Raw genomic sequence first — 14656 nt, 5'->3', positions numbered from 1 at the left:
CATTTTTAACGATGCAGGTCTTTTAGTGAGGAACAACGAGCTTGGTGCCGAGAGCCACGGACAGAGCAGGGAAGTCGGAGAGTATTTTGTGACTGGCTAACGCATTGTTGGTTTGGGTCTTTTCATGGGACTTGTTGACAAAAAAAAGGGAAAATATAGAATAGTGCCATTATTGTCCTTTTAACAAAAGAAGCCAAAGTTGACAGTTCTTAAATGTTCTCTATTGTTGTCTAAACACAAGCAGCCAGCAAGAATGTGTCTAAATGTAATAGTCTGAAATTGGCAAGAATTTGGAACCACCTGTTAAATGAACAAGATTATTGATCTGACCAGACATTCAGTGCCAACTTTCTTTACTTGATAGTTTTTGATACTGAGTCCAATGGACACATTTAAGGTCACATTTCAGGTTTGACATCCAGCCTTCGTCCAAAAAGGACGCCCACACCCGCACCACGATAAGGTGTCACGGAAGACTGGCTCGTTGCAGGGACTCGTTCCACATAAACGATAATGCAAATGATCGCGTTTCCTAAATGATTGTCGTACAGGGCTTTTGGATGCTCATGCTCTGGTTGCTAGTTTGGTGTTTGATGTGTCTCAATTGGTAAATCATGTTGGGTTTTTTTTGTCACTATTATTTCTTTTTAGGGCGTTTAATGCCTCCAGTAGATCGCAAAAGTGTTGAGATGCAACAAAGGCTTTCCAGGCAACGCCCTGAAAAATGTCAAAATTAATAGGAGACGAAATGATCTTATATTGCAAATGGTAGCTTGCATGTGGCAAGGATTGCATTAGGAATCATGTATTTTTGGTAGATTTAACCGGATGTTTGATAAACAGTTGAGTTACATGTCCTCCAGGGGTTGGGCGCAGTTATGAGTGACAACAGGCCGTATGGATTTGAACATCATGTGAGAGTCAAAGCTGTCTTTCTGCTGAAGCCTCACTCAATTCAGTCTGTTCGGATAAACCACGTCTCTGCAGTTGTAGCTGTCATCAGAGATCCCCTTATCATGGATTTGTCCTGCAGGAAATCCTCTGTTATACCCTCCACAGACAAAACAAACGAGGGTACTAAAGCTCTGTAGGAATCTTAAATGTCGCCTGGCTAACATTATCAGGGCATTTGTTGTGATTTATGAAGCTGGAAAATGGAGCAAAACGTGAACTTACCAGAGCGTGGGGTTGACTCTGTCTGTTAGTGGGAAGAGATAAGAACAGGCTCATTTAGGTCTGTGCAGGATTGAAATGTATGACTAAACCAACTGAGGCAGAAGAGCTCTGGGATCATAATCTAGTGTATGATTTTAAACTTTTGAAGATTATTTTTGTTGGCATTTAAAAGCCCCTGAAATTGATAATTCAATAAAAACAGGCAGCAGCTTTTTTTTTTTTTCCCCCCTGAAATGTTCTGCTACTAGTCCCATCTCAGTGTCTGCTAATCCACTGCTGCAGCTGCACAGGGAATGCAGAAGCATTATGCATAAGGCCGGGAGGAAAATGGGCCTAGAAGCCCAGAATTTGGTTTCTGTGGGAGGGGGGGCAGCTTTTAAGGCTCGTATTTTAGCCTCACGTATGTATGAAACGACGGGTACTGGATCTCGTAAGATCGAGGTTTAAGTAACCTGCCGGGCTTGCAGCCAGATGGATAACGTGCATTAACATGATCGTGGAAGTGAAGTTTGTGAGGTCAGTGGGTTCAGTTTGGAGTTTGAAACAGCAGGACCGAGGTGATGTTTTGTTGAGACAGAGTTACAGGACAGTTTCTGAGCCCCAGAATGGAAAACATCACCCAAAATAGAGTATCATTTATTGACTACTTGGATTACTTTGTTTCCCTGGTTTAACCAGGGAGATCCTTCCACGTTTCATTCCTCTGTTTGCTGTTTTGTTATTGACTGTTGTTTTGATAGCCACAAATTTCAGTTGATATTGGGAGGAAGTAGGAAGCCACAAAAATTTGTGCAGCAACAACTTGGTGGATAATTTTAGTTTTTGGTTTGCGAGTTGGTCCCTCAGTGTCCCTGAAACATCAGCTTTTCTTTTGACTTTTCTTTCTACCACTTCAATTCCATGGAGCATGGTTTTAATGAATTTGTTTTCTCCCCGTTAAAACTACGACAAACAATAGTTTTTATTACCGACTGATCTGGTAGTTACTTTGTCTGTGAATCATTTGGCCTGTAAAATGTCAAATAGTTTAAAAATGCTCAGAGTCATTTACCAAAGCCAGAGATTTTCAGTTTACAGTCGCATATGACAAAGAAAAGCCATAATCATTGCAATTGAGAGGCTAAAATAAGAGAATCTTTGGCATTTTTGCCTGGAGAAGTTACTGAATTGATTAATCGATTATCCAAACAGTTGATTATTATTTTTTCTGTTGAGTGACAAATTGGTTGCTTGAGTCATCGTTTCAAGTCAAGGACCTACTAATGACACCTTGTTCTCCTGTCAAACATAAACTACACAGTCCTGAAACATGTAAAGATCCCTTCTTTAAAAAAATGCCAAATAATGACAACCACACCTAAAGAAGGAAAAAATTGTTCTGTACACAGAGCAAAGCAAAAAAAAAAAAAAATCGGATCAGTCTGAAACACAACCTGACATGAGCCATTTAGGAATCAAACATTTTCTGTCAGGTTTCTAATAATTATCTATTTCATGCAATAATTGTTATTTTTGTATCTTTTTATTCTGTAATAAAAATAAGAGCAGACATGTCACTTCATAAAATCTTATGTTGGTTAAAATAACCAGCTTAACAACTAATTAAATATTACAAAGACCGAAATGCAGCAAACAATTCTTGGTCTTTTTTAAAACTATATTGTAGTAATAAACTCCAGTATGATTAAAAAAATTTTAGAGTTTTTTGTAAATTATCCTGGTTTACTAGCCACAAAATTGACTTTTTAGGATGATTTGTACTATTTTAAAACACATGTCTCAAGATACAAAATATAGGCACCGTATTAATACGCCTTCATTAGGAAACAGTAACTGGAGCCTTAATTTTACTGCACCTTTCAGTGGCAGAGCTCTGTTTCAAAGAACTTTACTGGCCCTAGTTTCTGAAAATAAAAACAATCTGATCGTTTGACTGTTTCAACGCCCCTTCTCCACGCTCTGAATCATCCGTCGTCTCATGCTTTAAATTTACAGCTTTCCTGTGCTCCTGTAGTCTATGGTGCGGGTTTGTTTACACTGTAAGGGGGGTGGACTTCCTCTCCATTTGGACCCACAATTGGCTGGTGGAAGGAGATTAACTTTATTCCTTCAGTTCGGTTGGTTTATTAAGTTGACACTTGGCCATCGCCCGTAAAAAGCAGTGAAACTCTGTTGTATACTTTCCTGCAGCAGGATTGAAGCCATTATTTTTCAGCACTGAGAAGAAACATATTGAGATAATTGATGCTTTATTGCCCAACAAGTTAGGGAAAGTTACTATTCCAATACAGCAGCACATGAATGTACCGGCAGGCTTTAATCGACCTACACTTTCAACTAGATTTCCGTGCAGACTCTGGAGAGGAATCAATAAAAGTTACAGTTGCGGTCACCCAGCAGCCCTTGTAGATGCTAGGCGGAACCTCGTGCTGGGTTGATAGTCGACGCAAGATGTTAACAGGAGTCCTGCTTCAGCCAGGTGAGGGGAGATAGGCATCGAGGTCAGATACCGCGAGCACAACAGTAGACGGGTGTATCGTACGTGATCCGGCTGAATCAAGCTTAAATTATATTCCCCTTGCGTTTATAATATTTCATTTGCTCCTGTGTAACTGGAGTTACATGAGGTAACTTATATTTGACCTCGTCTTATTACTGAAAAGCAGAGTCCTGCCCTGCAGCCGCTGTATACGCATTATTTCATTCACTGGGACAGAGAGCGGTCCGTGTGGCCAAACGGCAGCTGTGCAGCTGCGATGACTTAGCTAGATGCGTGTTGCTGAAGATGAGAAGATAGCTGGGTGTCACTTGAACTCGCCTCATGTTGTTTTCACTCTCAGTGATCTCCACTGGCACCAGAAACTTGTAGGAGGGAAGAGAAGCAGCCCGAGCTGACCAGTCACAGCTTCTCTGAGGCCACAGTAGCCCCCGACGTCGAGGCCCATGGCTGAGGAGGCGCACGCGTCGTTTACAGCTTAATAAATGATTTGATTGATTGGATGGATGAGCCTGGTTCTGATATTTTTATGCATCGCGCTCTGTCATCCAAGAACATGGAAGTTCAGTGGAATTTTTTTTTTTTTTTTTTTGTGGCCGTACCACAAACACTGATGGGAAAAACACTTGGAAAAACTCTGCCTACCTCTAACTGCATTTGCTTACACCTCGTCTCATTAGAAATGGTGGCTCCTGTGTGTTGAAGAAAAATGCTGACGTCACCTTTTTATCTGTTTTAATTCTAGGCATCTTGCACAGACCTGCCAACTTGGGTAAAGCTAGAGTAACAAGGCTGATTTGAAAGCAGGTTCCAGGTGCTATGAAATTTAGACGATTGTGGAAAAAAGTACTGAATAATATTACACACGTGCAGTACTTTTATACCTGCTCTCATGTCACATATGATAATATTTGGTGTTTTCATTTTAATCTTTATTTACAGAGGGATATCGGTATTATCCAACCAATATCACCACACGTGCTTTGACTGTATAATCGTTACCTGAAAGATTCAGTTGAGTAATTAAGTCTGCAAAAAGAAATATGAATGTAAAAATGTGTCTCTTGATCAAACTTTATTGCGGTGACATGAGCGTATTTATGTTATTTTTAGAATGATGCTCCTGCAGTTAAATATTTGCAAAACTAACAGGGAACCCAAGGTTCTCCTTTGCTAATTATTACCAGTTTTTTTTCACAACATCTAGTTGAAACGATCAGCGCTGAAATGTGGCTTCATGTAAATGGTCATTTAAGCTGATGCCTTTGTCTTGGTCTTGTCTCCCTGCACTGACGTGAGTCTGGTTTTATTATTCAATTCAAGCCCTGGATAGATCAGAGACCAGGCGAGATGGAGGGTACAAGCACAACTGGAGCTTTTCTCTTTCTGGTGACAGTGAAGAGGAAAGGAGACATGAGTAAGCACTTCTCCGGCCCTCGTTTTTCAGCACCACCAGCGCTGCACTGCATCACTTTTCCACCACACAGCTCTCCCTCCACGCACAGGAAAAGACCCCAGTGACACCTCCACTGATGAGCAGGCTATTCCAGTCTCTGATGATATACTCACTGGCCTTTTAGTGCAGCAGTACAGATCTGTGCGGTCACATAAAACACCGTCTGCATGTAAATCCTCTGTTCTGTTGTACAAACTGGAATCTGCTTGGGTTGGACCGACATGTCGGCTGATAGTGAATATCGATCGTCGGGCCTGAAGAGGTTCTTTCAGGACACGCATGCAGATAAAAAATTAGTTAAATCTGCAGTGAAATATGGCTTAAATATTTTAATTTTTTTTTTTTTTTTTTTTTTGTACATTTGAATCTGCATTTAAGGCTAGTAGGGCTGCAACTGATGATTATTTCCTTTATTAATCTCTTGAATGTTTACAGTCAGTTGCTTAGTCTATAAATTGTTAGAAAATAGTAAAAATGCCCAGTATTGATTCCCAGAGCTCAAGCTGATGTCTTGTAAATGTCTCTTTTTGTTTTGGTTATTTTTTGTCTAGCCAACAGTCCAAAGCCCAAGGACAGTCCATTTACAAGGATATAAAACAGACACAATTAGCAAATTAGCAAATCCTTACATTTAATAAGCTGTGAACATCATCTTTGCTCAATAAATAACTTTATCACCCACATCTAGGATTTGTTAATGTGTTAAGATTTGACGTAGTGCTCGCTGACTGCAATTTCCCGCCGTCGTTACTCCAACCGACCAATCGGAACGTGGTAGGCGGAATCTAGTGTATGGATGACATCTTCCTGTATAGCTGTGCTAGCTACTCTGCTAAATCCGTCAAAAATGGTGACAGATACTGCAATTGGCCACATGACTGGCAACCAGAGTTACTTACAGAACTAACAACGCGTGATCTGGCGGGGGTTTTTTTTGGAACACGGAGGGATTCATTGCTCGCTACGGATTGGTTAGGCAAAACAAAACAAAACAAAACAACACAACACCCCCAAGAACACAATGTCAGACTGAAAAAAGTCAGTTTTAGCGCTTCCTTGCTGAAAGACCTGTCAGCTGTAAAATGACTCGTACAGCCTACGTTTCATGGGTTTCTCGTGGTGCGGTTTGAAAGTTTGGCCAATACTTCAAAACTTTTTGATCAAGATCCCCAGAAATGTGTTGTTAAATAATATTAATGGGATATTTAGAGAGAGTGGGACATTTTTTCAGCAATACTGAAATTGATGAGGTAAAAATTAGTTGATATATTGGTCAGGCTGTAGAAGGAACACTAAATACATATTAATATCGTATTTTTCAGTGTGTAAATGGTAAAATGTTAAGATAAATATCAGCTGTTGGTAGTAACTAACAGTTATTTTCATTATTTGTTAATTTTCAGATTATTTTCTTGATTAATCGATTAGTTTTTGTCCATTAAATGTCCGAAAATGTCCATTCGTTTCCCAGAGTGCAAGATAGCATCTTCAAATGACTAGTTTTGTCCGACACAACAGGCCAAAACCCAAAGATGTCCAGTTTGCACCGATGAAAAAATCAAATCCTCATATTGGAGGAGCAGGAACAAGCAAATTTTCATTGTTTTTGTTTGAAAATTGGTCCAAAGCATCAAACAACTATTGAAATAGTCACTAGCAATCAATCAGTCGATCAGTTGACTAATCATTTCAGCTCAAGCTGCTGGCATATTCAGTACTGAAACTATTAAATACAAATGGCCGCAATAATCCAATTATAATCCACTTTGTGTCCATTCATGTGCAGAACTCTTGACTTTTTTTAATATATATATATATCTATCTCATTACACACACAGGCATATTAAACCACGCAAAATAGGCTGAGTAAAAATGTATTAATACCGAGTGCACGCACGATTCTTATCATTCTTTTTTTTTTTTTCCCTTTTCCTCTCAGTGCGAGTGTGGTGAGCATGGAGGAGATGGACAGGCAGCAGCCGACCTCCCCCGAGGAGAAAAAGGTAAACCGCCCTCCCTGAACTCCACTCTCTCCTCTCTGCCTCGGTGACTCCCGGCGGGGCCGCTGGGGCTCTCCGATCCGCCCTGCAAACAGCGTCGACGATGCCAAAGCCTGGCTGGCGCCTGGTGCTGCGGAGCAATGGCACCCAGAGGACCCCAGTAGTCCATGAGCTCAGACTGCTGGGGCACGGCGGGAGTCATTTTCAGCTGCCGCTGCAGTAGTAGATGATGTTGTTGTTGTTCTCGGGTAATTGTGAGGGAGTGTCGGTCTGTGTTGGTTCCACGGTGGATCACATTTACACTAGTCTGGATTTATTTCAGAGAAACAAACAGATTAAACTGTGGTGAATTTAGGTCGGTGCATATGTTTTACTAACTTCTGATATATGGCAGGAAGTGACACCTACAGACTTTGGTGACATTTTATTTAGCATCTTTTTTTTAAGAGGCCTTGTTTTCCTCTCGTCTAAAACTTTAGTTCATGACAAATACCTCAAAAACTAATGACTGAATTTCTAAATAATCTCAGATCTCCCTCGAGATTAATGATAAAATAACATGCTATGCTGACACGTTTACAACCGACTAGCTAAAATTAACACATTAAACGGTGAGTGTAACAATCAGGCATGTTATGAATATGTCACTATCCTAACCTAACACGCATACACTCCTGCTTTAGTTTATTGGCCCCTTATTTCCTAATTTTTAGGGAACATTCCTGCAAATTTGGTGTTTGGCAGTAATTACAGCTGTATGCAAAAGTTTGGGCTAATGACATATTTTGTTGACTTTTCGAAGTGAGAAGAAATAAATCCAACCCCTGCAGCAAACAGACATAAAAAATGCTCCTCTTGTTCAAATGTTAGCGCTCTGTTACTTTTTACCTCATGAACTTATGAAATAGAGTAAAAAATTAAACATTAATCGTTGAATGTGCTAAAGTTTGCACACCCTACTGAGTCAGTACTTAGTAACCCCCACACACACACACACACACTTTTGGCAGATATCACAGCTTTCAAACACTTTTTGTAGCAGCTAAGAATCTTTACTCTCTTGATTTAGAAATGTTCACCCACTCTTCTTGCAGATCATTTCAAGTTGTGAGATACCGTCCCGTGCAAAGGTTTTAAGCACAAGTTGTAAAGGGAGGACGCTTTCAAAAATGCCACGAATAGTTTTATCGTTTAATTTCATACAAAGCACAGTAAACAGAAAAGACCTAAATCAGATTATTATTTGCTGTGACCCCCCCTTAGCCTCTAAACCAGCACCAGTTCTCTTCAGTACACCTGCACACAGTTTCTCGGGTTCTTGGCAGGTAGGTTGCTCCAGTATCTTGGAGAACCTGCCACGGTTCTTCCGTGGACTCCTCATGTCATCCCCGACTGACTCCATGATGTTGAGATCAGGGCTCTGTGGGGGCCAGACCATCTGTTGCAGGACTCCCTGTTCTTGCAGTTCTTCATGTCTCTGGCTGTGTGTTTAGGCTCGTTGTCTCACGCTGTAGAATGAATCTGGGACTGATCAGAAGCCTCCCTGATGGTATTGTGTGACGGAGAAGAATCTAAACATCTGAAGTGCCTAAAACCCCTGTGCAGTACTGTGTATGTAGAATTGAATGAAAAATGAATAAACATTTACTTGGCTGTGATTGGGGAAAAGTTCCTTCAAAGCAGTTCCTCTGGAAATCTACAGCAGCTTTTTAAACTCAAAACACACAGGGCTAAAATAACCGACTCAGGACCTTCTCCACTTTCCAGGTAGAAAATAACAGAGCTGCAAAATAGAGCTTTTCTGCAAAGTGTTACATTCTAAACATCAACACGTTCCGCAGTGTTAACACCGAATAGGCATTTTTTTAACCCGCTGAACTGTTGGCATGTTGACAGGTGCATTTAGTGCAAAGCACAGCTGAGGCGGATGAACGAGAAACCTTACGTCCACGTGTCTGTTGTGGACGTGGACCGGAAAATGCGAGTCAAAAGCGTCACCTGTCTCACTGACTTAGAAGAACGACGAGGCTTACTGGGTCGTCAGCGTGACTATACACTGACGAGCCAGGACTTTATGACCAGTCGGAGCTGAAGTGAGTGGCGATGATTATCCTGTAGCCGCAGCACGTCAAGGTTTGGGATTTACGAGACGTCACAGTGAACGCGCGACTCTCGCGGTCAGCGGGTTGGATGTGGGAGGAAGGTGCAGGTGTAAAGACCCGAGCGACTTCGACAAGGGCCAGATGGCTGGGTTGGAGCATCTCCGAGACGACCAGGCTCGTGGGCTCCTCCCGGATCGGCGGGGTTGAGGACGTGCTGATACTGACCCGAGCAGGGACAAACCAAAAACCGACGGCGGGGTGTCGGGGGACGGAGCAACTCTGATCCGTGGCCGCTGCACTTCGGAACTAATAGGTCTTAAAGCATCTGCTGCTAAAGTCTTGGTGCCAGATCCCACAGGGCACCTTCAGAGGTCTGGTTGAGTCCATGCCTTGGCGGGTCGGAGCTGTTTTGGCAGCGAGCGAAGGACTAACAGCATATTAGGCAGGGCTGGTCATAATGTTTTGGCTCATCGGTGCAGGGATTGAATTTTGTCTCCTCCTCCTCCTCCCTCCTTCTTGTTTTATTAATGCATGTGTCATCTCTCCAGTCTCCCACCCTCAGGCACTTCACTTCCTCTGATCCCTTGAGAACGTATGAAAACCGGCCAAATAATCACATGAGGCCTCTGAACAGGCTGGGACCCAAAAAGCTCAGGTACGGTGCATACACTGTTTACACAGCTCTGCCGCTGCTTTTTAACGCAGTCTTATTTCACAGCTCTGAAATGTCCGGAGTATGATTATTTTCATGTGGTTTGGAAATGAAAACTGTGGTGATTTAAAACGAGTCTGAAATATGGAAAAAATGATTACTTTTCTTCACAAATTAATATTTTTGTGAGAAGAATCATGTTTCACTTCAGGCCCTAGCTGCCACCGCCTAACAATTTCCCCCACATAGTAGAATTATAATAAATCTACTCTTGCCATCAGACAAGACATGAAGTCAAGTCAGGTAAATGTGAATGCTATTTCCTGTGTTTTTACATTTATATCAATCTAGCAAATGACCTTTTTATAATGGAATTGGCTATCAGGCTTTCCATATCGATGGTAGCAGAGTGTCTGACTCTCCGTCCTCTTCCTGTCCTGCAGCGAGGTCCCTCTCTCAGTAGCAACGTCCTCCCCCATGCCCAACAGAACCAATTATTTCATCATCAGTCCCGCACCTCCGCAAGGAATCGTCTTACAAGGGCGACACTTTCAGCACGCGCAGATGCCCTCTGCGATAAGGAAACCAGTGCAAAGGTAAGACAGAGTGAGTCCGAGCAGCTCCTCAGGTCTGTCCTGTTGGTTTTTGGGAAGGAAAAAAAAGATTTTCCAACTTTCGCTGCTCTTTTGCTTCTTACTTGTATTTAGAGGATCATCATGCCCTAATTTCTGGAACTACACTCCCCATAATGGGGGGGATTTAATCAGGAAATATAACGTTGCCATGGATTCATGGATCCGTTGATTATCTCTGGATTACTATCATACTGGAGAAACTTGAAAAGAAAACGTGATGATTCTCAGGCAAGTTCTGGAGCATCTTTCTAACTAGGAATTCTTAAGGACCTTATGGACGATAATTTGTACGTACATGGGGGATAGTGTTGTCCTCAACAAGTGAAAATCACGGTGAATCTAAAAATACGTGTATCATGTCTGTGTGTTGACAGTTTGGAAATCTCTGGTCTAGAGGACAAGAGACTTACTGGATTTTCTCTGGAAAAAGGAAAAGGAATGTAATTTTTAGCTTATATACATTGTCCCCGGTCATATTGTTTGCCTTTCTGTGGGAGATTCTTCAGGGAGTACGAGGAGTGGAAACCGTTGACCGAATCAGATAGCACTAAGCTTTGTATTCCATGCACGCCAGATATTGTCGATGAAAGTCACTTAAATCTGCAGATGTACCCTGGTTCATCGCATTCATCCTCTGGATGGATGAGAGTCTGGTGTTGGGGTTTGGTGTTTTTAAAAAAGAAAAAAAAAACAAAAACGGAAACCGTGTAGTTGCAGGCTGTCAAAAAAAAATGGTATTATGGCACGAGCTGATTAAATTAGTGAGACGTCTCCCTGTTTGATTTTTATCTTCAAGCAGCCTTGATTTGAAGGAAAGGTAAGACTTTGACTTTGATCCACCTGCCTCGCTCAGGGTGAATCTGTTAACGGAGCGAATCTCATTTCATGCCCTTTTCATGTCCCCTGAACATTGTGCATTTCCATTCATTTCAGGCTTTGTTTGTTTGTGCGTCAGCAGCATCTCTGTTGACAGACCTTGATACTCTGTTGGTTTTTAGTTTCCTTTTCCTTTGTTTCTTCTTGTGTGAAATTCAGCTTATGCATGACTGTGACCAAAAAAAAAAAAATCAACCTCCTACATAATATTAGTAGAGTGTTAGTAGAGCCTGGTGCTCACTTCCATTGCAGATACTTAACCTATATAGTGTTTGGAGTGTTTTTGTGAATGTTTCTGTGGTGGTTTCACTTTTTACGTGTAGGTGTAGGATCGCCTCCTGAAATTTTTGCCTCGGTCCCAAACCGGCCTGATACTTTCAGGCTGAAGTGGAAGAGCTTGATGATGATTTTTTTTTTTTTTTTTTTTCCAACTTTATATAGATATTTTCAAGCTAAATGTCGTGGGTTGGCGTGGACAACACAATACATGTACAGGAACAGGGACTTCCAGTGACCCGTGTAATCGGGTTTGTTATATAAACGCACACTGTATAAATGCCATAAATCCTCATATAAAAGCCAGTAGTCAAATAATGGCCGAGTCGCGTGGCTAGCACAAACAAATAAAGGCCGGGTAGGAAAACACTGAGGCAGGTGAAATTACCTGTAGCCGTCAACAGCCACAGCAGCTCACACGGTAAATCTAGTGTAACGTACTTTTCCACGGCACTGATTCGTCAGTACAGCGGAGTCATTTCACTCGCCACTCTGTTGAAAATAATGCTTTCACACTCTTATTCCTTCCACCTGCTTCTTCTCTGCCATACTCCTGACTGATGTTAAGTTACCACCCACGAAACTCACCCCTTCCTGATGCTTTTTTTTTTTTTTTTAAATTTCACATTAAAAGCCTACAGCAGGTGACGGCTGCAAGACGTTTTAATTCGACAGTTCTAGTGGCAGTATTGAGTTTAATTCAGGGTGGCTTGACATCATTTGGTGGAACTTGAATGCCTGACACGACTCTTGTTGTACAGATGAAATAGGCAGTGTGGAAATGGACAACACGGAGGTTATCAAGACAACAGGAGAAAAATGGAGGAGGTTTTGAGTTGGCATTGACTGGAGAACAGGGGTGATTAAAAAAATAAAGGCCTGTCTCTAATATAAGCCCCCAGTAGAGGCCTGCTTCTCTCACCCCCTGCGGCAAAATAACTATTTGAGAATTTCACTTTTTGCTCCCCAGTATCTTAAGATATGTGTCAGTTTGTCCCTACATTTCATTTAATCAAAAATTGCAGTCCAGTTGTCCTAGGTTGGAGGGTTTACTCGCAGCCGTTTCCCTGGGATGGCTTTTTTTGCCAGCAGCCAGAGGTATTTTACAGAGATACTCATCTTGTGCTGTAAGTTTAGGAGATTTTCCTGAGGCAGAATATAACAAAACTCGAATTCTGTTCCAAATAAAATATTTCCATCATGTCCAGCCAATAAGGAAAAAAACAATGGACAAGCCCAGATTTTTTTTTTTTTTTTTTTTACATCCCTGCCTCCAGCATTGGGTTTTGTCCCTGAGAACCCCCCATTTATAAATCCAGTTTTGGATATTGTATTTTGTTCCCACAACAGAACAGAACAGAACACGTCGGACTTCCACCGCCAATTGTTCGGCGTCAAAGCTGGAGACCTGCCAACAGCGGCAGCAACTGATTCGCGTCTGTTCCAGCCTCGGTCGGGCCGCAGCTAATTATTACTCTTGATTATGCGAGATTATAGATTCACTCAGAGGTTTGTCGTATGAACGGAGAACAGGTTGCACTACCAAACGAATTTCTAGTCTTTTGTCCTGTTTGATTACCATCCGTAGAAAAACTACTTTAAAAAAAAAAAAAAGGACCACTACTCTCAGTTATGACTTGAATAAAACAAACTGACTTTGGACGCCTCCGGGCAGCCGTGAGACACTGCGTGACGTCCAGTACTCTGGATGTTTAGCTCGTCGCTCTGCTCTGGCTGATAATTAGCTCGCCTCGGCCCTGGAGCGAGCGGACGCTCTAGCTTTTCCATGCTGTGGTGAAATACCTGTAGCTTAGTGCAGGTCGTCTGCCAACTTGCGTCCATCCACTGGGCTTTGGCCCAGACATGTTGAGTTTTTCTCTACATCCAAAAACCCCATGTGCTTCATCGCATAGCAACAGGTGACTGTTTGATGAAAAATGTTGCCTTTTTGCTCCCCTACCGCTTTGATTACATGAATAACTTGTTCTCCCTTTGACAATTTGCGTATATTTGTATTAGGGCCAAAACTAACTGCTTTTGATTAATCTCTTGATTATTTGATGAACAGTTCTGACTGTGAAACATCAGAAAATGGTGAAGAAATGCTGGAGCACTCTGGAGGCCTACGGGTTAATTGCACAGGCGCGTGAACTCGGCGTTCCAGGTCGACGGGGACCCAGCCCGTAGGCTGCTAATACAGGCATAAGAGGCCTAAAAATTATTTTTATTTATGTATTTCAATTTCCCAAAGCCAAAGGCCACATCTTCGAATGCAAAGATATTCCGTTAAAATACAAAGATATTTAGTTTAAATATGTAGATATTCACTTTACAATGATATAAAATGCCGAAAATCCCCCAAATCTTCACGTCAGAGGGGCTGGAAATGGTGGATATTTCATTCGATAATCAATATTGTTGATTCGTTTTCTATTGATAAACTAATCTATGAATGTATACATTTTTATTCCAGTTGTTGTCAGGTTGTGATGTTAACATAAGACACCAGCCAGTTGTCACTGAATTTGTCCCTAATGTTTTTCCTAGCAATATATGCAACATTTGAAACCTTGAAAGTCATTGAAAGGGCCTTGAAGTGTTTTCTGCTTTTTTTTTTTTTTTTTCACCCGGCTGCCAGCGTAACACAAACCTGGCGCCTCTCCCATCCAGAGGTGTACGTGGCAGGTGTTTTCTCCGTCCAGGTCTCTGACCAAATTCTGCTCTTCTCATCCTGCAGAAATGACTTCTCCACCACACAGCAAGCTGTAGAAGTGGACAGCATTGTCCTCACCTGTCCAGAGATCCCAGGTACTGTCCGCCAATCACCAAACACCCAGTCCTTCCTGAACTGTTTCTGAAGAGAGGAGGGATGGTAGTGATTACAGGAAGATAGCTGGTGTTGAATTTCAATAGGTACACCGTGTTCCTCCTGCTGGGGGGAGAGGACTGGATCCGTGTGTGTGTGTGCTTCATGTGGAGTGCATGG

The 14656-nt window shown here is 41.9% G+C and overlaps 1 protein-coding gene across 9 annotated transcripts in view; it reads left to right on the top strand.

The window, feature by feature from the left end:
- Nucleotides 1-14656, top strand: part of senp6a (SUMO specific peptidase 6a) — a 34844-nt gene that overhangs the window by 2199 nt on the left and 17989 nt on the right. For 5 of the 9 annotated variants that reach the window (XM_040125220.1, XM_040125219.1, XM_040125227.1 and 2 more), the window contains exons 2-6: nucleotides 4997-5090; nucleotides 7069-7132; nucleotides 9780-9886; nucleotides 10327-10479; nucleotides 14408-14478. In XM_040125220.1, the coding sequence (XP_039981154.1) occupies nucleotides 4997-5090; nucleotides 7069-7132; nucleotides 9780-9886; nucleotides 10327-10479; nucleotides 14408-14478 (489 nt within the window). Of the gene's footprint in view, nucleotides 1-4418; nucleotides 4520-4615; nucleotides 4688-4996; nucleotides 5091-7068; nucleotides 7133-9779; nucleotides 9887-10326; nucleotides 10480-14407; nucleotides 14479-14656 lie in introns of all 9 variants that reach the window. The other 4 variants (XM_040125222.1, XM_040125223.1, XM_040125224.1 and 1 more) reach the window with 4 other exon arrangements.

This window comes from Xiphias gladius, chromosome 4 (assembly GCF_016859285.1).
Source record: "Xiphias gladius isolate SHS-SW01 ecotype Sanya breed wild chromosome 4, ASM1685928v1, whole genome shotgun sequence".
Taxonomy (NCBI): Eukaryota; Metazoa; Chordata; class Actinopteri; order Istiophoriformes; family Xiphiidae; genus Xiphias; species Xiphias gladius.
The sequence above is the reverse complement of the archived record's forward strand: the minus strand, read 5'-3'. Positions and strand labels throughout refer to the sequence as shown.